Here is a 27734-nt window from a genome sequence, read left to right on the forward strand (position 1 = left end):
TTTGCTTTCATTATGGGTGCTTAGTCCGTCCCTTTGACAGGGCGGCTTGGTTCTGTGATGCACTTTACTAGACTTCTTGTGTCTAGTCATACTTTCCCAAAAAAAAATAAAAAAATGCCAGCTTATATTTGAGCAAATACATTTTTCACCTATTTTCTAGCTGTGCAGAAGCACACTGAAAATACCTTTTAATGTATATTTCTGCATTTCATTTGAGGGAGCCAATTTCGCTTGTTCTGCCAGCTCGAGGGATTAATGTTACCACTAGAATATAACATTCTTGCTGGCAAAGAACAGTGTACTGTACACTTTGCTATTCCAGAGAGTTCTAATTTATATCAATTCACAGAGTGACGTATATGGAAGTGGAGGAGGAAGAGTGCTTTTTTGCAGTAGGAGGTGATGATATGTACTCCTCGTACGTCTGCCGTATCCATGCACCCTTAATTAATGGTGCACAGACCCATATGTTTATCTGTTTACCACAATATCACAGCAGCTATGGCTGTTCAGTACATTTCACTTCCTGCCTGCACTGTATTAAATTGGCAAAAAGTGCTACTAAGCTACAAAGTAGCTCTCTGCAGCCCTGAGGAGAGAATATTCTGCTGACTTCCGATGCTTTGGCATAATATCTGGTGAATTCTTGTTCACCAAATCCAGGCAGTCTAATTTGCCTATGCAAATTGTAGATATTGGAGGATTTAAGATTACCATTGCATCTCCATTACAAATTGCCCCTTTGCAGCAAGGCCATGGCCCATTGCACTTTTCTTGCAGACAGTTGCATGTAACATGTTTGTTTTTATTATAACATTTGTGTCCCACTTTTTGGCATAAAATTACCTCAAGGAAGTTTACAATAATAATGTGTAGCTGACTTCTCAAAGGCTAAATAAAAACTAACGTTAAGTCATTTGACAGCACAGTCCTATACATGTTTACTTGGAAGTAAGTCCTATTTTGTTCAGTGGGGCTTGCTTGCTAGTAATTGCGTTTATGATTGCAGCCTGAGAGTGGAATCCTATAGAACCCTTCCCAGGGTGAATTTGAAATTGATGGGACCTTCTGTGTAAATGTGCGTGGGATTCTTCCATGAGTCTATAGTGTAACCTTTAAATTGCTGCATAGGCGTTGGTATCCTTTATAATCTATTCTTCCTCTTTTTATGCATGGCAATTCCTTACGTAGTAAAAGGGACACCTTTAGGTGACACTATTATCTCTGACATACCCTTCACCATGTCACAACAGGTGACAACTGAGACATGCTTGTATCACCCCTGTTCTTAAACCAGAGACTATTTTGCCAGCCCCGCTCCTCCAGCTTCCTGTATGATTGGAAGCTCTCATGGCAGCTCATTTACCCTGCAATAGTCTGTCCTCCACTGTTTTAAAACCCAAGGGCAACATGTAGGTGTGAATGTTTGGGGTTTTTATACACAGGCTTACCTCAGGCAGCTGAAAGATGGGACTAACCAAAGGCAGGTGGAATTTGTCTTTAAAATTACTAATTGAAGCCCAGGAAGCATCAAAGCAAAATACATGTTAGCACAGATGATCCTCTTGTTGCTTCTTCTCAGGTCAGGTCTTCAGGAGAGTCATACCAGAGCAGTGGTGGGGAAGGGAAGCTCTTATTAGTCATACCAATGATCTGCCATTCATTTGTAAAAACTAGCCTCACCATTGCTTTCCAGCTTCTTTGGAAGCTCCCAGGCTCCACTCCAGGAACAGAGAAGTAAAGACAGGAGTTCCTGCTCTTGAAGCTTTTTTTCCCCCCACCCTTGGAGCAGAAATGAGAGCTGCCCATCGAATTCAGTAGAGAAATCCATGATGTTAGCATAGCTGTGATTGGGCAGCAGAATCTCCTCCCCCTGAAGAATAGCCAACCACAACAGAAGGAGCTAATGCTTCTTCCAATTCAGGTCTTATTTCATATTTTGTTCTGGTTTTGTTTTATTTTTAACCATTTTAAGATTGTTATTGGAATGCCAGTGCAGTCCATTTTGTGCACATTACAGATTGGGGAGCCTGTGATTAAGACAGAGTGGCTTACATTAGCCCTGCAGTGTACTACATTGTTAATAGTACAAATTAGAGGTAGAACAGAGTCTGGTTTACATTTCTAGCCAAAAACCACTGGCTGAGGAGAACACTCTTCAGGTTGCAGCAAAAGTCATTCTACTGGAATCTCTCCCTCACACTCCTTTCCCAACCAAATTAGCACTCAGCTGCAAACCTTGTACATACTCCACTTACCTGTATGTAGACATGCCACACTTTTAAATGATTAAAAAATAACTAACCAAATAAGTATAATTTTAAAGCATGAAATAAGATCTGAATTGGAAAAAGGATACTGTAATCTTCTGTCTTTGCTGCTACCTCTTGGAGATGGGGGTTGCCCGATCACAACTCTTCTAAAATCCTAGATTTCTCCATTGTTTTGCTTCCACCCAATAGCTTCAAAGAGGAACCATTAAGTAAGTTCCATCCTAAAACAGCTGAATGGAGCCTGAACTTTTTCCTAGTTCTATGAGAGGGGAAGAAAGCATTTTATCAGTGCTTCCTGTCCATGTCAATCTCAGCTCTGCCTTCCTTCATTCACTAGTAGAATAGAGCGTAGGAGCAGTCTCTTCTCATGGTAGGATCACATGAGTATTTTCTGCCTGGTTTGGCTCAGATCTTGACCTGCTTAGCAGTCAGAAACTTGCCTTTAGAAAAACTGAAATCTGGCAATCCAGCCCGGCTAACAGGGAAAATGGAAACTGAGTGAGATGCCTTAAAGACTGTGAAAAGCCTGCTGATCTGTGTAATATGACAACTCTAATAATAGCCCTCCCCAATGCTGATTTTGAGCCCTTGGCTTGCACTGCAGCTTTTGTTCCTCCCCCCACCTCCCTGGGTATGGATTTTAAGGAGCCTTCGTAATTGTTAGTGCTAAAGTTTACTGTTCATAAAACCCCAGAAAGCATTGATTGTGACTTGAGTAAACCAAGTCAGCATATAAAATCTTACAGCAGTTCAGCCTGAGAAGAGTTTTATGAGAGATTCACCGGGAGCAGCAAAGGGTTTTGCAGGATGGCTTCCACCCCATTCTCTTCCCTATTTTCCACCTTTGCCTTAACCAACTACCAGAGTTGCCAGACAGATAAAATTCTAAAAAATATGCAATTTGTTGTCTGTTCTGTGGGCATCACTGCTTTACTTAACAAGGACAGTTTGTTGGCGATGTTCTGGAATGAGGAGAAGACAAAGGCTACAAAAGAAAGGGGCATACTATCAGGCAGTAGCTTAGCTAGAGGGGGGTGCAAAGCACTAAGTTTTGCAGGGAGCCTCCCCCTCCCATTCAGAGCCATTCAGGGTGGGGGAAGCAAAACAGAGCGCTTCTTCTCTGGGTTGTCTCTGGCCTTCGCCTCCATTTTGGTCCTGCCTAGACTGGCTCTAGAGGGCGAGGGGCTACTTCACGCTGCAATGGGGCTCCCTGCAAAACTTAGTGCTTGGCATCCCCTCTAGTGACGCCACTTCGAGCAGGCCTGCTCCTACATTGCAGAGGGCAAAGCTCTCAGTGAATTGGGGTGGTTAGCATTAAACTACTTAGTGGTGACTTGAAATAGAAGCTCTCTTCCTCAAAAATTCTCAATATGAAAAAAATGAGAGCAGCCACAGGAATGGATGGAACAGGGCTTTGTTTGTGTTTGTCCTGAGACTGTGGGAAGCTGTTTCTCAGCAGTATCTATGCATTTCTATTTAGGATAATGTTCAGAATATTCTAGTTTTATTATTAAAATTGTGATTTTGCAAAACTTTGATTCTGGTTCAAAATTTGGAACTCTTGTGATGGATCTTATTCTCCTTTCAAGAGTTGTTTCTGTTAAGTGTTACAACGCCGAGTTGGGAAACAATAATACCCCCTGTATTTTATCAGCTCAGCCTCAATGCCAGGCAATCAAAAATGCATATGAATTGAAATGAATTATATACATAAATCCTCAACACATTCATATTCCGGATCTTGCCTTCTGGACTTTTGGAAAGCCAGTGAGACCATGTGTGACTTGATATGAGAATTATAGTTTTAGTTAACTCTGTGATTTTTAAGATTTCTTTATTATCTAGGATTCATCATTTGGTTGTTAACTTCTGTATTTCTTGTATTTTAATCTGTTCATTCAATATTGCCTTTGGGCCTCATTAAGGAATTTACAGCTCAGACAGCTAAGATCTGACTTGGGCTATTTGTGACAGTTCCTTCCCATCACCTGTTATGTCCCCTCCCTTCCCAGTTTTGCCCCCACATTGTCTCTGTTCTGTCCTCCTGCCACCCCCCCACCTCTTCCATGGTCTTACCTACTCCAGTGAGTGGGGACATTGGCTTTGGTGGGGGCGGGAAGGCACAGACAGTGCAGTGACTCAGGTGCTGTCAGAGTGCCTTCTGCAACAGGCACTGACTGCTTTATGGCAGTCAGGGCTGTCACAGGAGCTTCGCCACCATTGGGCAGTGAAGTGAAGATGGGGCTCTTGGTCAGCTAGCAAAATGCCACTCATTCGGATGGGTGGCTGCTGAGACAGCATCAGAGGCAGGCAAGGTAGGGCACTGGCTGAAGACTCATGTCTATCAGAGGGCCAAACTTTCAGAATGACCCTGAACCCTCAGTGCCAGGAGCAATGGTAGAGCCCAGTATATTATCGGGAGGGCAGGCAGAGGCACCATGAGGGGCCAGCGCAGAACCTTCCTCTAAGCTCCCTAGCAATTTGGTGCCAGCGCTGGGTGAATGAAGGGCTTGCATAGCTTGCACATGGCAAGGAGTCTGAGGTGCAGGGCAGCTTGTGTTTTTCGTAGGGATGTACACTGCACCCTCCTTTGGAATCCTTCTCAGTGAAGATGACAGTCTAGTCTCAGGGAGTTTTGCCCTCTCTCTGACAGCATGCTAAACAGAGAGTGATTTTTCTCCAGAGGCATGAAGGCAACTATTCACTTAGGGCAGAAAGTAAAGGGATGCCCTTTCCTAGTGACACCAGTGATAACACCACAAGAGTGAGAGCCTAACCTGCTTTCCAACTCTGGTAAAACCAGTGAACCCAGCAGTAGTACATGAGAATCAAGGCTGCTTCTAGTTGCATAGCTCTATATCTTTATCTGCACTCTGCAATTCTCTTTATTGGTCATTATAGGTTACCAATGTCTAATTTTTTTTTTTTGCAACAGGAGGCAAATTAGAAGAAAATTTCAACAGCATAGCAAATATTGTTCTGTTTGGGGAAGCATTTGTTTTTCTGTGTGTCAGTTTTAAAACCAATACTGCAGTCAAAAGTAGGTGCCAGCAAGTGTAACTGGTGCTTCCGCTAAAAGTTCTCTTTTTGCAGTGGTTTTGATAACCAAAGAGGCAGGCTGCTTTTAACATTCAGCAGCTTGTCCCTTCTGCAGCTCAAACTGCTGTGGTGAAAAAACACAAAGAACGCTACTGCTACATGCATGTGTATCGCTTGTGAACACATGTACGTTCTTTGGACCTTGGTGGTCTAGAGACCTCTCTATAGGGAAGAAGAGAGAGCACCAAGGCAAAAACAACAAGAGAGGGATCCACAAAGGCATTCTGAAGATGCATTTGGTTGAGTCCACAACTCAATATTCAAAATAGCTCTGAGGAAATTGAGAAGGTGGCTTTGTTTAACCAGTGCCCCTGAAGAGAAGAGTTACTGACTTGGGATATGTGAGGCTCAATGAAATACATCTTCAGTTCATCTTTGCAGTTCCTCTCTTGTTCTTTCTTGATGCCAGTGTGCCACTAAAGCTGTGGAGCTCCTTCCTACTTGACTTCCTGGGGAATCCAATGCGCACTCTTACAACCACTGAAAGAACCGGATAACCTGTCTTTCTTTTTTTCCAGTTCCAAAATCCAAATGCTTTCTCACCACCTTTCCGTTTTGGGACAGTCCCCAACGGCAGCACAGAGAGGAACATTCGCAACAATTATGAACTGATGCATGCATACATGGTGAAGTTCAACCAAAGATCAGTGCAAGATGCGCTATCCTCGCTGAAGACAGGGTGAGACTGCCTCCTTCCACATTTATTCTTGTTTCACATGAGGTTGATAATATAAACCTGAATGTGTGACGATCTCTTTGAGGACTCTGAGTAACCTACTCCAGAATACACCTCCTACTAAAAAGTTGCATATGCTATATGTACCACAGCATTGTTTAGAATCAGTTAATGCTCATGTAGTCCTTAGTTCTCTTTGTTTAGCAATAAAAGTGTAACTAAACCTATTTTCCAAAAAACCCTGGTCTTTGGAAACAATACCTTAGAGCAGGGGTGGGCAAACTCCAGCCCAGAGCTATTTGGGGCCATCAGGAACCCCAATCAGGTCCACAGGGAGCCCCCAGTCTCTAGTGAGCCTCTGGCCCTTTGAAGACTGTTGGAGCCCGTGCTGGCCCACAACTGCCAGATTCAACCGCTAGACACAAGCTGCTGGCTGAGTTAGAGCAAGGCCTTTTATAGTCTCCATGTGCTTTCTGCTTTTCCCTGGCATTATTTTAACGTCCCCTCCCAATTGCCTCTAAACAATTTATGTCTCCTTGTGTTTCTGGCTTAGTCTGTATGTTTTCACTGTGCAAAAGGTGTGTGGCAAACAGGTCATAGTTCTCATGTGAGTCTACATGCCTTTATTATAGTTCTCATGTGTATTATAAATAAACTAAGTAAAATGTATTCATTCATGTAAGTTCCCTCTCTAATGTATTCATTCATGTAAATGTATTCAAATTTCAAATGTAAATTCTTTTATTTCCTGACCCCTGACACAGTGTCAGAGAGATAATGTGGCCCTCCTGCCAAAATGTTTGCCCATCCCACCTTAGGGTACAGTGCAATATTTAAAAGAGTCAAGGCCAGAATTCACCCAAAATTCTGTTCTCCTGGTCATCTTGAAATAGCCATGATATGAGATCCATTCCTTTTTTTTATGTCAAAAGATCAGACTGTTGGGATCAGAGCCAGGATTATATTAGGTTAGCACCACAATCATAGCATTATGATTGCTTCAAGAGACTCACTGATGTTTTCCACCACAGTAAACACAAAAAATCAATACCATCCTTGTAAATACACTCATTTTGAAAAATCTGTGTACACATATTGGAGACTCATGATTGTGCCAGGGTTCTCAGGCAAAAGTGCTTGGCTAGTTAAAAACTGAGTGTGCATGCATGTGCAATAGTGGCCACACTTTGTGATTGCTGTGCAGATACTGGTGTCTGCTGCAACAATCATAATGCACAGAGCTGCCATAACTTGGGTAGCTAAGAGCCCAATCCTGAGCTCATACCGCCTGCGCTCCACCAGCGGTAAGTGTCCCAAGTGTGCCATGAAGCTACTTCCCTTACCCGGGGGGAAAGGAAGGAACATCTCCTCCTCCCAAGGAACTTCTGGCAGCTGCCTGGTTGCGCTCAGATGCCGCGGCAACCATTTTTGGCACCATGGCAGCCCTGCGCTCTCGGCAGCTCAGGATTGGGCTGCCCATCTACAGAATTAGCACTGCAGATTGTAAAACTCAGGGTGTAGGTGAGAGATTGCAGGGTTGAATGCACCTCCATATTATGCACCCCTACTTCACATAGAAAACTTGCTCTCTAGACTACTCTGCACCATGAGTGTAGGAATACCCCTTTCCATATGTGAGGATGGGTTTTTTTTCTTTTTTTGAGAACCAAAAAAAAAAAAAAATCCCTACCTAGCAAAAGCTGCATATAGCATGTTGGAATGTGTGCATCATCTCGCCATAAGACTCTGCAGTCTTCCCCATGGAATGTCTCCGTGATGGTGCTGTACGTCCTTCGGGACACCATTGCCTGCCTGCCTGCCACTTTCCTCATAAAATAGCCAATCCACATGATAAACCATTCATGTAAACTACCATAACTTTTCCAAGACAGTCATTCCTATCTCTCCTTCTCCTTGCCAGTATTCTTATTTCGTAGCTTGGAAATCTTGGTGGGCTTGTGATGCTTGCCTCAATAGGGCTTGGATTCAAATGCAAACTGTAGAAGAACTGCAGTCTTTTCAGGCAAATCAGTACGTCACTTCCTCCCACCTACCTGCCTGTAAGTCCTACCTACCCACCCTCACGTGCCTTTCTTTCTGTTCTAGCAACATTTAAAAGGAAGAAAGTTTTTTTTTCCTCCCTTCCCTCTCTAATTTCTGGCCTGCTGCTGTGGCCCACTGTGAGGTGCCCAGAGTACTGGGAAGTATAGTTTTCCTTGCAATACTGACATAGGGGAGTGCTTGGAGGCTCACTACGGAAGAGATTGTACCATATCCTGCTCCTCATGATATGATTGGTTTCACTGTAGGGTTAGGTTTGGGCTCAGAATACTGTATGCTTATTTTTTGCGTTTTTGGAAAATAGTTTAGTTTCACTGAGTCCCATTCCAAGCCTCTCCATCACTATTCACCCAGTAATGTAATTATTCTGCTGGGAAGGAGTGGATTCCTTATAGAGACAATCTGTTCTTTAGAAAACACAGGTTGGGATGTTTCCGCCATTTTTCTCACCTGGATTTTGGATTCAGATTAACTGATCTTGTTTCCTGATGCATTAGAAACTCTCCGTCATTCCATTTTTTAACATCTGAATTTTGTACAGAGCCCTGTGCATCCTTAGCTAGTGCCAGCTTTCCGTTCCTTCATTCATATTTTGAGGGAGTAGGAAAGCTTTTGCTTTGGGATAAATACCCTTGGTACTTATTTATAGCAGGAGGAGGGCTACACATGATATGAAACAACCTGGATGTATGAGAGAAACCCAAATAAGACATGAAACAGAAAACCTCAGCATACTAGCAGCGGTCATCTGCATGACCTGCAGCTGGGTGACTGCACCCTTAGTGTTGGAAGTAGCAATTTTTTTGATTCAGTGCTGGTTCCATTCCTTAGTCTGAGGTTAGTGGGGCATTATAAAGCTGAAGTTACTGCTCTCCTAGGGAGACATAACTTGATCTCCTAACCACTTGTCATCTTTAAAGATGCCCATGGGACTCTTCACAAGAGCAGGGGTCCCGGCCAAATCTAATTTGAGTAATTACATTTTGCTTAGCACGATCTCTCCAGCTGTTTTGTTTGGAGATGGTCAGCTTTAATGCCTTAATTCACCATGTAGTTATGGTGGCATGTTACTGAATTGCAGCTGCATTTGTAGCCAAAGATGGAAGTGTAGCTCAGGAGTGAATCAAATTATTTACAAGGGGATGCAAAGGATCTTTAGATTCTTTAGGCTGGAAAATATTGGAGAAATTTAAGCAGATGCAGTGAGGGGTCTTCCCACTTGACTCCACTCAGGCAAAATGTCCTATAGCATGGCTTCCCACATTTTTGGTTTGCCAAGGCCACCCTTGAGCTCTGCATTTCCGTCAGTCGTATGTGATTTAGGATGGGACAGAATCTCCTCTTGACTGTTTTATCTCCCGGTTCTTTGCTGCACAGGAAGCTGGATGCCTTCATTTATGATGCCGCAGTCCTCAACTACATGGCTGGCAGGGATGAAGGTTGCAAGCTAGTGACAATTGGCAGTGGGAAGGTCTTTGCCTCCACAGGCTACGGCATTGCAATCCAGAAGAATTCTGGCTGGAAACGGCAAGTAGATCTTGCCATCCTGCAGCTTTTTGGTGATGGTAAGTGATCCAGATGAGGAGAGAGTTCCTGAGTCACCAAATCTTCAGTGAATGGAACTATTATTTCCCTCTTGTTTTGAAACTGGCATGATTCCCCCCCCCCCCTTTTCATTGCTCACTCAAAAGACTGCTCTGAGGAACAGTGGAAGTTTTGTATATTATTAATAGTATTAAAGGGAGAGTAAAAAAATCTCAAAGAATATCGAGAGCATTACATGGCAAAGGTTACTTTATCTAAACGTATGTCAGTATGCTTTTAAATGTGGAATTAACAAATGTGAGAATCTTGAGAGAGAAACATTTTTGTTACACTCTCCTGTATAGTTCCCTGTCTCAAAGCAAATGAAAACGTAGTATAATTGCAAATGAAGCTGGGGGAATGGAAGGTCAAGGTGGTTCATTCACTTCTAAATGGAGATCTGGGGAATTCAGAGGTAAATCACAGAGTGAAAATATCTGACAATCCTTTCACTAAAGCTGAACCGATTTGCTTTTATCGGTGAAAGATTAATGTTACTGGTAACAGTGCCTTTTCCTCAATGAGAATGGAAAGACAGCTTCCTTATTGGAGAAGATTTCTTCAGGTTTGCCCTTTATCTGCATACTGTGTTAGTTTTGAGAAATTAAAAGTTATTTTTATGTAGTCCATTAATAAAACACTAACGAAGTGTTGCAGCAAAAAGGAAGCAATTGAAATGCATTCGTAGAACAGTGTGTTAATGTATGTGTGGCCAATCACCTTCCCCCCCCCCCCAATGTAACTCATCTTTTTCCTCAGGTGCAAAGCATTTATATCACTGCAACCAGTGGCATAGCTAAGGGGGTGCAGGGGGTAGCAGTTGCACCGGGCATCAAGCTTTAGGGGGGCAACAAGTTGAGCTTGACATTAGTGACCAAAATTGTGAAAATCTTGGTATGTATGAATAATACCATCATGTTATATATCATTGGAAAGGTAATTTAAGGCTGAATACAATGAAGCAAACTGCATTGGCATATCCATATTCTATCAAAAGTTATGGCCAATTAACTAAAAAATGAAAACACAACTGCCTTATGGTACAAAAAGTGGATTTTCTTAACTCAAAACTGACCTATGAGACTGATTGTTTTGAGAGCCAATACATGTTATCATGATAAAGCATGAAACCAATAAGGTGATAATATGAGTTGGCTCACATTTCCATGTATCATATATAGTTACCCCTGCTAACTGGGTAAAAAGGCACTTTTCAAGTGGTGCCCCTCTTATATTTAGCAGGGGGAGAATAACCATCCCTCTTCACCCCAGCACAGTGTCTCAACCAATCAGGGGCAAACTTTTTATTTATTTACTTAATTAAATTTGATTTTGTCTGGTGGGGGGGGCTACAAATCTTCCTTGACACCAGGTAGCAGATAGATGCCTTAGTTATACCACTGACTGGGGGGAGGCAGCAGAGCAAGTGGTTGGCAAGCTGCTGGGGGAAGGAAGCAGATTTTTCCCAATTTTCACTTTAAAAAAAACTCAGGCATGACGTCACTTCCGGTTATGACATCACTTCCAGGGCAACATTTTGAGCTTGGCACCGGGCTACACGATCATTAGTTATGCCACTGACTGCAACTTAAGATTTTGATGGCACTTCATATAGAAAGAACTACAAGATAATATCTAAGATGTGGGACATTACAAGATGAATCCAAAAACAAATATATTGATTACTCTGATAAATTTTTATATACTAAAGTCATATTAAGGTCTCTGGACTGCATTGTGAGTTATACAGAAAAACAATATTTTGGACCACATCTGCTAAATATTCCCTGCTAATTAAAAAGGCATGGTGGAAGATGTGATGCCCTTAGTTAAAGCCCTTTTGTTACTGAGAATTCTGTGTTATGATGGCTTCATGAGAAAGAAATACCATCTGTATTTTTGCAAACGTATTGAGCCTTACAAACTGCTAAGATAATTTATTATTTCTGTTATGGGTTCATTTCTGATTATTGCCATATATAATAACTATTACACCAAACAACAAGTGATATGATTTCAGGATATTGCAAAAGGTTTAAATCCCTAGAACTGAAGAAAAACAACCAAACGCGAATCATTCAGCAAGAATCGTTTGCACACAGCCTTTTATATACACATGCATTGCTTTTTATTGATTGATGTTTGTATCCTGCTGTTTTAAAACAAATAAGACAGCTATTTATAATCTCAGGAATTTTGGAAGTCCTGTACATAATTGGTTCATTCCTTTAAATGTCACATAGTATTCTGGACTGTAAGTCTTGAAACAGGGCCCTAGAGAAGGGTTTTTTTTTTTTTCTGATTGTAAGGCACCTAATTTTATGTGCTGTAAAACTAACAGCACATAGCAGCAATAATAATAACAAGGTCGCAAAGCTAGGCATTCTGCAGTGGATCAAAAAGAACCACAAAGTTGGATGCAACCAAAATGCCATCTAGTCCATCCTCTGCCACAGAGCGGGACTATGCACAAGACCCCGCACAGAGCAGGATCATGAAGTTCAGACTCTTGTGCAGTGTGCCAAAGTGCACCACCCCAAGGTGTCTGCAGATCAAACAGTTCTAAGGTAAGCGAGCGAGTCATCTGTTAACGTGAAACCCCTAATTGCTTAGCACACACTTTGAGCTTTCTGATCTGCATGTCATAAATAAAATAGTATAATCTTTGGAGTTTGTAGTGTCTTTTTATAGAGTTTGGTGGAGCTGTCAAGTCTCAGAACATTTATTGTTTGATAAAAGAACTCTAGGCTTACCTCACCCTGCCTTGCTGTGTATACACCCTGTGTATATGCCTGGAACTTATAAATCCTTGGTGTGGTATCACACTTGCGTGGTTTATTGCTGATTGTATAAGACACAGTAGATGACACAATGGTTAAAATCAGCTTGTTCAGCCTTTCCATGCAAATGCTTGTCTTTGACTGATGTAGAACCCAATATCCTGACTTTGTAATATACTGGCCTGTTGTTTGAAACATAGCTACTAAATACAGTATACAGCTAATATAATCTAGTGGATGAGAAGACTGACCTGTGACCTCACCAGCTTGAGTCTGGGTGTTAGCCAATGACCTGCTAATCACTTCCAGCCTCTTTTTTGCCACCTTAATTTGGGGACAAGATTGGCTGCTCACAAGTGGTTGTTGTGAGGTCCCACAGGATGAGCCCTGTAAAGCAGTGGTTCCCAAACGTTTTAGCATCTGAACCACTTTTTAAAATGACATTCTATTGGGACCCATCTCGCTTTACAGGACTAAAAAAAAAAAAGTTTCATTTGACCAACCACTCAAGCCTCTGTTTTGATCCTTTTTACCTGGCCTTCAGTAAGAGCTGAGGCCTACTCATAACTAAACATGCACATGGTGCTCCTTCCAGTTTCCATAGGGCTCAATACATTCTCCTTATCAGCTTGTCAGTTTTGCAACCCACCAAAAATCAGGTCATGACCCACTGGTGGGTCCCGATCCACAGTGTGGGAACAACTGCTGTAAAGCATTTTTCACATCAGTAACGTTTTAAAATAAGAGCTAATTCTGGTAATTCTCTAGTGATTGCACCTGAACCTTCTCTAATGTTTCCTTTTAATCCTTCCCATCTACTTTTTATAGGAGAGATGGAAGAGCTAGAAGCTCTGTGGCTGACTGGCATTTGCCACAATGAGAAGAATGAGGTGATGAGCAGCCAGCTGGACATAGATAATATGGCAGGTGTCTTCTACATGTTGGGAGCAGCCATGGCCCTCAGCCTCATCACCTTCATCTGTGAACATCTCTTCTATTGGCAATTCCGCCACTGCTTCATGGGGGTCTGCTCTGGCAAGCCTGGAATGGTCTTCTCCATCAGCAGGGTGAGTATGGCCTGCCAAGTCCCCTCTTGTGGAATGCTTTCCCTCCCCAGAGAAGTACACCTGGCACAGAGCCTGTGTTCGTTTCAGCATCAGACGGATCACTTTTAATTTGCCCAGGTCTTTTAATGTACATTGACTTTTTGGCTTCTGCTCAGTGCTGCTGAAACCTTTATAGTAATTGTTTTTATGTTTTATATTATTTTATTGTTGATGTTTGTTTTGCTTGAAGGGCAGAGTTGAAATTCTCTAAATGAAGACCTAAATGTAATCAACGGAAGGCAGAGTGGGGATGCTTCCACTTCATCATCATCATCATCATCATCATCATCATCCTCATGGGTTCTTGGTTTGCCAGATCAGTCAGCCAGAGAAAGACAGTTGCCTTTAATGCTCCCATCACAGCAGGAGAAAGGGCAGTGGTGGCTCCTCCCCCCTGCTGCCTCCCAGGCTAAGGTGCCCACCCCCTCTCTAATTTTAACCCATTTAATCCCTCAAGAAGCTAAATTGCTGCCTGCCCCTGGATGGCAACCAACGAGAGCAAGGAATCTTTATGTGGATATTCAGGTAGTGGAGGGTAGTGCCGTCAGCAGTACAAACACACAGTTGTTTGTGTGTGCCTGAGTTGTGTGTGCTTGTGTGTATGTCACAGTTGTTTGTGTGTCCCGACTGATGCCAGTGGCCTGCATCTGCCCTCTTAAGAAGCTCCGTGTTTCATGATCCTGATGGCAGTTCCCTCCACCATTGAGGGATGGATTCTGGGGCTGGGGAGAAAACAGGTGGGGGGCAGCAGCTGCCATTCATTCTGCTCCAACAAGAGCATTAAAGGTGTTTGACTTGCTCTGGTTGACTGATCTGGCAGGCCCTACTTATGACCATTCCCTCCACTCCAACCAAGACGGGCTGTTGTCTTTGGTATTATTCACCAATTTTGTCCATTATGCTTTCAAGCACCCATTGGGCTTTCATCATTTCCCTCTATGTTGTCATTTCTGGCCTCATTTGGAATGGAATATTACCATGAAAGGGGATCTACAGAAAACTATGTCCTTTGAAAGTGCGAGAGAATGCTCAATTTTGAGACCAGAACTTAGGTCAATTTAAAAAGGGAAAAAGTTTTCTTCCATCCCTGGTCATATAACCGAAAGGTTCAAAAGAAGCTTTCAGATTTGTTGGACAACTCTGTAAGGTTCGTGACTTTTATGTGACTTTCCCCAAAGTTTTTGGAAATATTGTGCTGAGGGACAAAAAGGGAATTGCTGCCTAAAGCCACCCCTCCCTCAGCAAGTAGCTGTGAATTCCATTTGCCTTGGTTATAAATGAACTTGGATCCCAAAATGGTCTTTCTTTCTTGTTCATCATCTCACGTTTCTGAATTCTTCCTCTTCTCAGTCCTGCAGACAGTTGATACTTCTATATCTTAATATCATAAGCTCTAATGGAATTAAGGGCACAATCCTAACCAAATTTCCAGCACTGGCATAGCTGTGCCAGGGGGGCATGTGCTGCATCCTGCAGTTGGGAGGGGCAGTCATGGAGGCTAAGGTAGGGCACCCAAGGTATGGCATTGTTTGTTCCCTTACCTTGAAGCTGCATTATGTCAGAACTGGAAAGTAGGTTAGGATTGCGCCCTTACTGCCCATTCCTAATGGGCAGTCCAATCCTGAGCTGCCCGGGGAGCCCCTGCTCAGCGGCACCATGAGGGCTGCTGCCGAATCCAGCGCCTCCTGTGCTACCGTGGGAGGCACCACAGGAGTAGGAGACGTTCGTCCCCTTCCCCTGGGCAAGGGAGGCAGCCCCGCAATGGGGTTACTCACTTTAGCGGCTCCCAAAGGGGGCCACTAAAGTAAAGGCACTCATGTAAGGCACGCGGCCTCCCCAAGTGCTGAGGATCCTGCGGAGCAGAGTTCCGCGGTTCCTCCTCCTGCCCACCCCCAGGCACGCCTCTGGAACGCCCCCTCCCTGCGTCACGCCAGCCTCCCCGCCCACTCCCCATGTCATGGTGGACTCCCCCCTCCCCAGAATGCCCCTGTCCCCGCCCTGTTTGCGGTTCCGCAGCCTGGCGGTGGCAGGCACCTCCGAGCTGTGGCCTGCGGGCACCCGCTGTGCGGTGGCTCAGCACCGGCTGGAGCTGAGCCACCTGTGGCGGGAACCCGGCAGTAAGCCCCGCAAATGTGCCTTACGGCATGTTTGCGACTGTGGTCCGCACCACGGAGGCGCGGTGCGGACCATAGGATTGGGCCCTTAGTTTGTTACTAAATATATCTCTGATCCAGACCCCTGCACCCACCCCCCCAAGGTATGGCAATGTTTGTTCCCTTACCTTGAAGCTGCATTAGGTCAGTACTGGAAAGTAGGTTAGGATTGCACCCTTAGTTTGTTACTAAATATATCTCTGATCCAGACCCCTGCACTCACAAGGGGCTCCTATTGTCAGCTATGGTAAATGTGTATGAAGATCCATTGCTCTGTTCGAGCCAGCAGTGGACAAATCTTAGCTACAGAAGGCTGCATTGTTGGACTATAGCCAGTATTATCACACTGCACGGTGATGCTTCTGTGAAATAGTTGCTTTATGTGAAAGCTGTTGGTCACATTATAAATTCACCAGTTTGACCCCTTCGTAGATCAAGGATGGTTTGGGGATAGTCATGTAACTTCACAATCTATTTATTATAAGGATGCAGATTTTTTTTTCATCTTTAGATTTTTCATCTAACAGCTTAGGCTATTAGTCCCAAAATGATGATTTAAATAGAGGATGCCTTTAAAATGTCAAATTCTTTGACTGGAAAAGACAGATTTAAATATTGGTGAAAGCAATGCAGTTGTTTTGGTTGAAAAAGTCAGTTCAGTAGAATTTTAAATTTTGTTCAGAGTTCTTTGTCGCAAGATGGAAAAGGAACTTTGGAACTAGCACAAAGCTGTGGGTCGATGGCCGTGATCAAGATGAATAACAGGGACTAGAAGCTAAGCAGAGGGGTGGGAGGCTGTGCCAAGTGAACGAATACTTAGCAGTTCTCTAAGCTCTCCAATTTCCAAGTGGTCATATGTTTCCTTTGGCCTGTTCCCAAGAGCCTAAAAAATATTTGCAAAGGGAGTGAGTATGACTCCTTCAGGACATTATAGAATACAACTAGAATCCTGAATCGGGCCCAGAGGCTCACTGGAAGGCAATGCAATGAGGCAGTAGTAGCGTAATACCCACCCTGTGGACCTGACTACCAACCAGCATATGGGTGACTGAAATCTGCAGTGTTGTCGGAATCAAGAGCATGTTCAAGAGCAGTCTCATGATGGAGAGCATCATAGCAATCTAACGGAAAAGTTACCAGGCAAGGAAGACCACATCAAAGTCTTTAAAACCAAGGAGTGGTCATAGCTGGTATGAAAAGTGGAACTGAGAAACAGTGCTCCTGGCCTCAGTTGCCACGGAGGCATCCCACAGTAATGAGCAATTCAGGAGCACCCCTCAACTGCACTCCTGTGACCCTTCAGAGACATAGCACATGAAAAAACTGAACAGGTTTCTGGATTTCATGCAAATACCATGATGGAGAGGGGGGAAAAGAGAGAGACAAAACTAGAGTGGAGCAACAGCAAAAGGATAAAAAGTGAAAGAACAACACGTGTTGCTACCTCGAGATATCAAAATACGGACTATAGATTGCGCTAGCAAAATCCAGGATTTTTCAATATCTCTGTTGTGCAGGCCTTGCAGCCCCTCTGCTGGAGTTCCCTGCTTGCTAACCTCTCTTTTCTTTTTTTTATTGCAGGGTATTTACAGCTGCATCCATGGAGTGGCTATTGAGGACCGCCATTCTTCTATGAACTCCCCAACTGCTACCATGAACAATACCCATTCAAACATTCTCCGCCTGCTCCGTACCGCAAAGAACATGGCCAACCTTTCAGGGGTCAACGGCTCACCACAAAGTGCCCTGGATTTCATCCGCCGCGAGTCATCCGTCTACGATATCTCTGAGCACCGCCGCAGCTTTACTCACTCGGACTGCAAGTCTTATAACAACCCCCCCTGCGAGGAAAACCTTTTCAGTGATTACATTAGTGAGGTAGAAAGGACCTTTGGTAATCTTCAGTTGAAAGAAAGTAATGTGTATCAAGACCACTATCACCACCACCATCGCCCCCATAGCATAGGCAGTGCCAGCTCCATTGACGGACTGTATGACTGTGATAACCCCCCCTTCTCAGCACAGCCTCGGTCTCTCAGTAAGAAGCCATTGGATATTGGCTTGCCACCAGCCAAACACGGCCAGCTAGGTGATCTTTATGGCAAGTTATCTTTCAAGAGTGACCGATACAGTGGTGGGGCACATGATGATTTGATCCGTTCGGATGTGTCCGATATATCCACCCACACAGTGACTTATGGCAACATTGAGGGCAACGCTGCGAAGCGGCGGAAACAGCAGTACAAAGACAGCTTAAAGAAACGCCCAGCCTCGGCAAAGTCACGGAGAGAGTTTGATGAGATAGAGTTAGCTTATCGTCGGCGTCCCCGTTCCCCCGACCACAAGCGCTACTTCAGGGACAAGGAAGGGCTAAGGGATTTCTATTTAGACCAGTTCCGGGCTAAGGAGAACTCACCTCACTGGGAACACGTGGACCTGACAGATATCTATAAAGAGCGGGGAGATGATTTCAAGCGCGAGACTATAGGGGGAGCTGGGACGTGTACGAACAGGACCCACCACAAACACGGGTCTGGGGACTTTGGAGCAAACAATGAGCACAAGCACAGTGTTGTGAGTGGAGTTCCAGCACCATGGGAGAAGAACCTCACCAATCTTGACTGGGAGGATCGTCCTGGGGCAAATTATTGTCGCAGCTGCCCATCTAAGCTGCACAATTACACCCCAACTGTGGTAGGACAGAACTCCACCCGCCAGCCATGCATCCGGTGTGAAGCCTGCAAGAAGGCAGGCAATCTCTATGACATCAGTGAGGACAACTCCCTCCAAGAGCTGGATCAGCCATCTGCTCCTGTGCCCGTGGCCACCAGCACCTCCACCACCAAGTACCCCCAGAGCCCTTCCAACTCTGCCTCCAAGGCGCAGAAGAAGAATCGCAACAAGCTCCGCCGGCAGCACTCCTACGACACGTTTGTGGATCTGCAGAAGGAAGATGCGGCCCTGGCCCCCCGCAGTGTGAGTCTGAAGGACAAGGGCCGCTTTTTGGAGGGAAGTCCCTACGCCCATATGTTCGAGATGCCAGCAAGCGAGTCCACTTTTGCCAACAAGTCCTCAGTGCCCGCCACCAGCCACCACCACCACAACAATCCTGGCATTGGTGGTGGTTATATGCTCAGCAAGTCGCTCTATCCCGACCGGGTCACTCAAAACCCTTTCATCCCCACTTTTGGGGATGACCAGTGCTTGCTCCACGGCAGCAAATCCTATTTCTTCAGGCAGCCTGTGGTGGCAGGAGGGCCCAAGGCCAGGCCAGACTTCCGAGCCATTGTCACCACCAACAAGCCGGTGGTTTCCGCCCTTCACGGGGCTGTGCCAGCCCGTTTCCAGAAGGACATCTGTATAGGGAACCAGTCCAACCCCTGTGTGCCTAACAACAAAAACCCCAGGGCTTTCAATGGCTCCAGCAACGGGCATGTTTATGAGAAACTTTCCAGTATTGAATCGGATGTCTGAGTGATGGGGAAAAGCTTGGGAGGGGATGGTGCAGGAAGGAAATGCAAAGTGTGGGAGGGGCAGGTGGCAGGTTCAGACCTACTTCCCATTTGCTGCTCTTCTGCTACTTTTTTTTCTTTGTGGAATACTGGTGTTCTGCTTGGGCAGCACTGGTGAGAAGTGCCACCTCTTTCTTTCCCAACCCCCTCCCCTCTTTATCTCTTTTCATTTCCCCACTCACAGTCGCATTCCTGGCCATCACACGTCAGAGCGTAGGAGCTTGGCTTGTGTTTTCACAGGTGGAAAGGCGGGGCATGGTTGAGGTGAGATCAACATACAGGTGGGGGTCACGGCCACAGAGTTTGGGGTTTTCTGAGCACCCGGCAAGTGATGGTTAATGCAGATAAGAGAATGTGGCATGAGGTGGAGAGTAGAAGAGATGGAATGGGCACAAAGAAGATGTAGCTCTTCCGCATATTTGTATTTTTTAAGCAACGTTAAGAGGACATGAATAGTGTGGGATCAACTCAATACAGTCTACGTTGATTACGTGCAAAGATACATTCAGTTCTTTTGTGAAGACTTTGTGGGTTAAAGGCTGAAATATGTAGTTGCATATATACCGAAGGAAACAAAATGTACTGAAATTTTGGGATATTTACTAAGGGGAGGGGAAGTTTGACATGTACGCAACTCTGGCCAGTAGTCCAGTCAAAGTAACCAAGTGGGATCACTTCTGAAAGGTGAGTTGGATGGAATGAAAGAAGTGAGTATCAGGGAGATCAGGAAACCCTCAGCAAAAGCTGTGGAAGGATTAAAATGTGGGGTCCCGGGGAGGGGAGCGTGGCAAGTTTTACCCCATTCATGAACAACTCATTGTTAATTTTGAACTCACGATTCTCAGATGTGCTGAACGTACATGCAACAAGCGTACATAACTAATAATTTATATGAAACATCTCTTTATGAACACAAAATGCATTTATGATCTAGAATACATATAGCGGGGAAACCCAGCAGAGCAAGCCTTTGAAATGTAGGGGAATGCAAAGGGCTAAGAATGACAAGAAAATGGGGCCTGCCAATGCAGCCTCCGCGGTTCACGAAACCTTGTTCTCTGACGGGTTTCATCTGGAAGGGAGATGTCTCCGCATGCCTTCCTGCCTCTTGCCTGTCACACAGTATGACTCTGCAAGTGGAATAGAGAAAAAAGCCTTTCTCTGCTGTTGGTGTTGAGGTGCTTCCTCTTGAAAGGGGGAGGAGATGGTGTTGCTGCTGGTTAGGAATGGGGCCAGAACAAGGATCTGGCTGCACAACTCAGACATGTGTATATGTGTATTTATTGAATATATACTTATATTTGATAATTATAGTGTTGTGGAAATACATGGCTTGTCTTCCACAGGGCATGAGGAGATGAAACATCAGCTTTCACAGATGCAGTGGTGGGGACTGGGGAGCAGAGGTGGAAATATAGCAGGGAAGAGGGTTGTGGAGATCAGCAGATACTAAACTGGAGAAGTGGTCATTGTTGAGCAGCTGCAGAGATGTCCTCTCCCTGTTCTCAGTGCATACCATATGGGTCATAGCCGCTTTCCTGCCAAGGAGTATGTGTAAACATGAGTTAAACAACATCCATGGAGGTGATAGCTGAAGTGTGATTGTTTGTTTTACAGCAGGACCCCTCAGGTAAGGGCAACAGAGCCACTGTTGCTTCCCAAATAAGTTGCAAAGCATCTCACTTTTTTCTGGGTCTGTTCTACTTCCTGCAAAGGAAAGCTGGATGAAAAGTGCTCTTCTGCTAGATCAGGCACACGGCAGTAGAACCGAACACAGGTAGAGGCACATGCAGGCCCTGAACTTTGGAAGCAGCCATTTTTTTTTCAAGCCACGTTCGTTGATGCTTGTTCTCCTCTCTCTTGTATCCTCCCCACCACACCGTTCTTGCATTTAAGCCAATAGAAGGCCTTGTATTTTTTCTGACATGGGGCAGGGATGGGCCTAAGCATTTGGTGAGGTGGCAGTGTTTACCCCCTCTGGATGTACTGAGCAAGTAATGGAAGAAGTCGTGCCGTCTCTATTCTTGGAAGAGTCAAACGGCTTTAGGTTCCTCTTCTCTTTCCCCTGTAAAGGCAAACTATACTTGCCTAGAAACCTGCAAATCATAGAGCAACAAGGCAGAATTCTATCACAAGGAAATTGAAAAGGTATTCATTTCATTTGTAAATATAGGTTTTTTTCTATTGCAATTTGTACAAACTAGTGCTTCTCTTCTTGTGAATATTCAGGTTTGGGGAAGAGAGGGGTTTTAGGTTTTTTTTTTCCCCTACAACTTTCAGACTGTGTGTCTGGAAGTAGTTTTATGTGAGCCCAGGCCATTAAAATGGGGGGAAATAAAAGAAAACTGCATGCATTGAAGACCTCTTTCTAACCCACACCTGTCACCTTTGTTCTTCACGATTAGAAAATGGTGGTCTCTCATCTCAAGCCTTGCTAGCAGGGCTTTCATGTTCTAATGGAAGCACACCATCTCCCTTGCTTCTTTCTAAACTCCATTCCATAATTCCTCTCTGGAATCTGGGTCTTGGGACCTTGTGCTGTTTTCCTTTGGTGACAGAGTGAACCATCATTATGAACGTTCAGTTTAGGCCATCATCCAACACTACAGGGACTTCTCCAAAGTTATGTTGGCTTGGGAACCTTGGGACTGGAGAATGTCCTCCATTTTCTGGTTCTCCCAAAGGTTTATTGGCAGCTGGGTTTGATCCTACTGAGAGCTGTGCCACTGGCAGCTATTTCAGTATTCCTGTCCCTCAGCTGAAACCAAAAAAATATTAAAGAATGGGACTTTGGAGAAAATTAAACTGAAAAACAAACCAAAAAGATGCTAACTGAACTCTCAGAATGATTCCAGAAAATGTGTTTTGCTCAAAGGTTCACTACGGTTTTTGTTTTCTTACAATCTTTTTTCTTTCACCTGAACTCTATTCAATGTTGAACGACATGTTTACATATATAGTGTTTAGGATTGATAATGTTAAAGTGCTTTACAAATGTTAATTTGCTTGCACAGAGCATGAAAAATGTCTGTTTTAAGGACAACTTGAAATGTTGGAGAACTTTGAGCAACAGTCAATCTGCAGGAGTCTTACGTATTTTCTTTCGACACATGCAATCAGCCTCTTAGTCTCTTCCATCGATCCTTCCCTTTCTTTCTCGTGACATTTGGCCAAGAGGAAAAGAGTCAGTTGGATAGCTTTCTCACACATAGGTGATACCTTGGAATGCTGATTATCATTTTGTAATTTAATGTTCCAAGTTATTTCACTAAAAAGGATCAAGTGAACATGATGGCACATTTTCATAGCAGGTGCTGTTTATACTAGAATGGAGGCAGAATATTTTTGTTTGTTTACCTTGCCAAAAAAAAAAAAATCCTGGGGTTTTGCATGATATGGCAACAAAGTTGAATGTGTATCATTGTAAAAATTATGTTTCATCTTCCCTCTTAAGAATACATAACCTCTTTCTAATATATCTTTATTTTCCCCAAGATATTGTCTCATGTGTGGGTGAGTAGTCCTGTACTGAATGTACACCTGATACGCTTTTCAGTCTGGCTTCTCTTGCCATTTATCTTGATTAGGAGGAAGTTTTTGAAATACGTTTGTAATACTAATCCTTCGGGAGCCATGACAATATGCATGTTGTAAGTGCAAAGGGATAAAGGAGCAAACAGTTTTTTTTAAAACAAAATTGGCAGGCTTTCCAAGCTGTTAAACTTAGTATGGCATGCCACCAGACCACTTATTTCAACATTCAGTAATGGACATGATACAATGTCTACCAAAACAACAATTCAGAATGTTATGTTATATCCTGCCATAATACATGGTATTCCATAAATATGGTGATTGGGGATATTATGCATGACAGTGAAAACGTTAAAGAAAGTGGTTTGCACCTGCATCAGCACTAATCTACAATTTTTAAGAAAATGTACAACTCTTTCCCTCCAGCCCATTAAACACGTGAAAATATATTCCAATTCAACACAATCCAAATTTTGGTTTAGGTGTTTTGGCATTTTTCTTTCAGCCTTCCTCACCCTCTTGGGAGTTGCTTTTTCCAAAATTCTTTCATACAAACTTGCTGGAATTTCCCCCCCGTGATTTCTAAACACATATTGTTGCTGAAAAGAGCCATTTGGTTCCACTGTTCTCCAAGAAGTTGCTGCCATAATAGCCCAAAAAGATTTGTGTGCCTCTTGAGTTTCTTTATATTAGTTAAATGTGGGCAACTCTTCTTGCCAGAAAGAGTTGGCATGCTGATTGTACTATTTGGTATTGCCCACCTGTTCCAAAATGGGACTTGTGTTGCTTTCATGCCATTGACATTCATCACAGATAAATGCATGAAACTGTTTGGAAGGTCAGGCCTTTGACATCCTTGAAACCATAGAAGAGGGACCTAAGCCTATCTAACTTGCTTTTACATCCTCTCCCATAAGTGCTTCCCTGCAATTGAATATACTGAATACCGTAGGTCTGTCCAAGTGGAATACAACCACTATATTGCCGGATACTGCTCGAACATAAAGAAAGTAATTAGTGGGACACCAGCTTTGTCCCCCAAGGGCTTATTTCCAGTTTGTAGCCAAATAGGCTTTCAAGCCATAATCCCCTGTTCTTAATATTCCCTACACCCTCACCACAGGAAATGTCGGTTGAGGTTATAACCGCCAGTTATATTTCCAGTCATATAGCTTCATTTCCATTATGGGTGGGTCTCCATTTCTGAAACCCATCAACATAAACCTCAGACAAGACTCAACCACCTCATTTTGAAAAGGTTAATTTTAAGTGGTTTGAAGCCCTTTCTACAGCTTCTGAATGTTTGCAGATTTGCTTTATTGGTGACAATAAAATGTGAATTGTATCACCCTAAAGGTAGTGTAGGTTACATCTTGACAATGCTAGAAAACACTGTATAAGCAAAGTGCAGTGGAGAAAAAATGTCATGAAGACAGATTTGGTTCTCACAACCAAATCAGCATGCCAATACACCTGTAGTAAAGGAGGGGCATGGAGGGGGAAACCTCTCCCCAAATAAAATGTATTTCAGTTTTTGTTACCTAAGATCTTTCATCTGAAGGCAAAGATGTCTGAGACCTCAGGTGACCAACATTTTAGCCAACTTGCTGAACCTCAAAGTAAGTTTGACTGCCTTTCTCCATGGTAGGTTAGTAGACTGAGTGGACTGAGGCTGAAGTTTGCATATGATGAAACTTAAACACATGTCCAACTCACAAATCAACCCTCATTTGCCATGCTGTCACAAAACTGTAAGATGTGGGTTGTGGGATGATGTAACAGTTTCACCATGCACCAAACTTGGCTGGGATCCATTCAGTCAGCAAATGCAACGAGCCCATGTGATCATTTGAATGGGGTCCATGAGAAATATAATCTGTATTAGTATTAGTCATTTGTTAGACATTTACATGATTTATTAAACCTCCTACCATAAGAGATTGTCATGAACACAACCATTAAATTTTTGGAAAGCCCTACCTATTTCATACTGAATTGGTTGCATCTCCTTCATTGGCACTGATGTTTGTGTGTACTCACACACACACGCACACACACACACACACACACACACACACAACAAAATGAAATAATACATGTATGTCTCACATAACTTCCAACAAAAAGCCTGATTATGTACGGACGCATCCCAAACACAGAAATCATACATTACTGCTAATGCTTTGACTTTTTAGTCTCAAAAACGCATTTTCTCAAAGCAGAAACAATGCAACCTGTCCTGGTGTTATTGTTAATATTATGTATTCATGTTGTGCCATTTAAACCATCCGCTTATTTGATTGCGGTTCTATGTAAATATAAGTGTACATATGTATAGGAGCTAATCACAACAGCTATATTCAGGTTGGGGGAAGAGGGTAATTTTTCTATCTGTACAGTATTTCCATATTAGGCAAAGGCATGGGGTAGGGGCGGGGAAGTTGACTTATGAGTTGTGGTTTTCCTTGGTCTGTGGTGTTTGCAGTTGTTTCAGTGGTTGCTTTTGCTGGTTTGGGAAGTTTATCTGGATGTTCTATGTGTGTGCTAAGAAAGGGACTCATGTTGAGGGAGGTTTGGGGCTGGTGGCGGGTGGGGAGGAAAGGGTGTTAATAGTTTCCTTAATTAGAACATGTATTGATTGCTAGAGATTATATGTTTGAAACACCAGATTATCCCCTTCTTTAAGTGGTCTGTTCTTACACTCTTTCCTCTTTGGTTACACATACTGTTTTTCCTGTCTTCGTCCTGGGGTCTTAGCAGCACTCACCATTTCAAGACTGTCTTTTCTCCTTAATCGTTTCGGGACCATCATTTCCTCTTTATTCCCTTGTACAAGGAAGGCTCTTCTTCTTAGAGCACTCCTATATCCAGCTGACATATAGTTGTTTCTCATTCTGGGTTTTCTGTCCATGTTGGGACCTCACTGTCCTTGTTCACATCCTAGCATAACCTTTGACTGAAGTGTTCAGGTCTTCAGGGGTATGTTATCATCTCTCCCTCCCACCTCCACTCCATCTTCAGTAACACTTTGTCTGTGTCTGTCTGTCTGTCTGTCTGTCTGTCTGTCTGTGTATATTGTGAAGATGGTATCACTTTTCCAGAGCCAGAATCTTTCATGATACAGGCAGTGGAGTAGTGTCGTGGAAAGAGTGTTAGACTTGAGTCAAGACCTAAATCCCTTAGCCATGAAGTTTGCTGGTTGGGCTGTTTTTGGGAAATCTTGATCTCTCAACCTCATTTATTGTGCAGTTTTCACAGAGGATAATATGCACCCTACATATGCCATCCTGTACCCTTTGAAGGAAGGGCTTGAATAATCCTATCATCCTTTCTTCCTCACACACAACCCTTTTTCTGGCCTATACCTCACCTGTGAGAACCATCCGTAATGTCAGTTAGTTATGCACTCCGATGAGTCAGGCAGTGACATATCTTAAGTGGGCAACAACATGTATGTCTCCTTGATCTATAGTCAGGAAAGAGCTTGTGACTAAGACAGTTGGTAGGACTAAGGAATTGAGGCATGGACAGAGAGCCAGAACTTGAGATGTACCTTTCTTCTGTCTGTAACCTGACCCATTAAAAATGAAATATTTTCACAGATTGAAAGATCATTGATGGCTCGAGTGCGGAATGCTAACAATATATTATTCTTTCCCAATGTATCAACATACTGAGACATCTAATGTCGCTAATGGATGTTTTGGGAAGACATTGATTCTTTTTTGATGGAAGTGCAATTGATGGAAAGTTCACTGCTTTTGATCCTCCATGCTAAAGGTGGATCATCATTGCACCTTAACATTGCTTCTTTGTTTCATTTGAATGTCTCTACCTTTTTGCTTCCACTTCTTGTTTTTTCATTCTCTGTCTTCTATATCCAGGGGCCCTCTAGAACTCTGCATTTGTTCTTGTGATGGTACTCATGTATCAAGAGCACTTTGTTAGCCTTTTTAAAACAACCTAACATTTTATTAACTCTCCTATTATGTTCTCTTTTTTTTTTTTTTTGTAAAATCTTAATGGTGGTTTGCTCATCTCTATGACCTTTCCAATTTTATCAGGATCTTTTTATAACAGTGCAAAATAAAATTAAAAGCAAATGCACTACTCTGGTTTACCACTATGTGCTCCTGCCCTGTTTACACATCTACTGACCTCATGAACCCCTTTGACACCATCCTGTGGAAAATTCAGTGTCTTCTCTGACTCTAGGGTCACATTCAAAGCACACGTGAAACAGTTCACCAGCTCTCCTGCACAAAGGAGGAGCTGCACAAAGGAGAGCTTCTGAACACGTGAAACAGTTCAGAAGCTCTCCTGCACAAAGCCCTTTAAAATTGGTGAGAACTGTGCGCTGTCTTGGTGAGGAGTTGTACCTCTTATTGTGCATAGTTGCATGGCTTTTTCTGAATGCAGTGGGAAATTTTTTCTGTATGTAGCAGACCAAGCCTAATCCTAAGGGCACAATCCTACTCTGCGCTGGAACAGGCAAACCAAGAGGCTTGCACTGTATCCAGTGCAGGATAGGGGCCCAAAGTGACTCAACCAGATGCAAGGGGAAACTTTCCCTCTTACCTCTGGGTAAAGCATGCTGGCCCCTGTGGGTCTCCTCAGACTTGTGCCACCTCCTGAGGTGGCACAAGTCTAAGGAGAGCGGAGTGGCTTGAAACCGTTCCAAACTCCCTGGGAACGAGGGTTGGGATCTGGCCTAACTGCTGGATCCCAGCCCTGCCACATGCTCCCCCCTGCCCGCCCCCGGGGCTGCCCACTGCCCGCCCTCCCCTGCCCTTCCCCCACCCAGGAATGCCTCCCTCCCGCCAACCCTAGAGCCTTGCGTCAGCCCAGCCGGGCAGACATAAGGCTTGCAGAGTAAGCTGCCACAGAGGCTAGATTCGGCTTCTGTGAGGTGCGCCGATGTGGCTTACTCCAGAGGAGGCGCAAACATGCTTTCCG

At 43.8% G+C, this 27734-nt stretch overlaps 1 protein-coding gene across 1 annotated transcript in view; it reads left to right on the forward strand.

The window, feature by feature from the left end:
- Positions 1–19206, forward strand: part of GRIN2B (glutamate ionotropic receptor NMDA type subunit 2B) — a 216260-nt gene extending 197054 nt beyond the window's left edge. Inside the window, exons 9-12 of the mRNA XM_066633361.1 lie at positions 5891–6051; positions 9487–9674; positions 13302–13540; positions 17314–19206. Of these exons, the coding sequence (XP_066489458.1) occupies positions 5891–6051; positions 9487–9674; positions 13302–13540; positions 17314–19206 (2481 nt within the window). The remainder of the gene's footprint in view (positions 1–5890; positions 6052–9486; positions 9675–13301; positions 13541–17313) is intronic.
- The last annotated feature ends 8528 nt before the right edge of the window (positions 19207–27734 follow it).

The sequence above is a fragment of the Tiliqua scincoides genome, chromosome 7 (assembly GCF_035046505.1).
Source record: "Tiliqua scincoides isolate rTilSci1 chromosome 7, rTilSci1.hap2, whole genome shotgun sequence".
In the NCBI taxonomy this organism is placed as follows: domain Eukaryota; kingdom Metazoa; phylum Chordata; class Lepidosauria; order Squamata; family Scincidae; genus Tiliqua; species Tiliqua scincoides.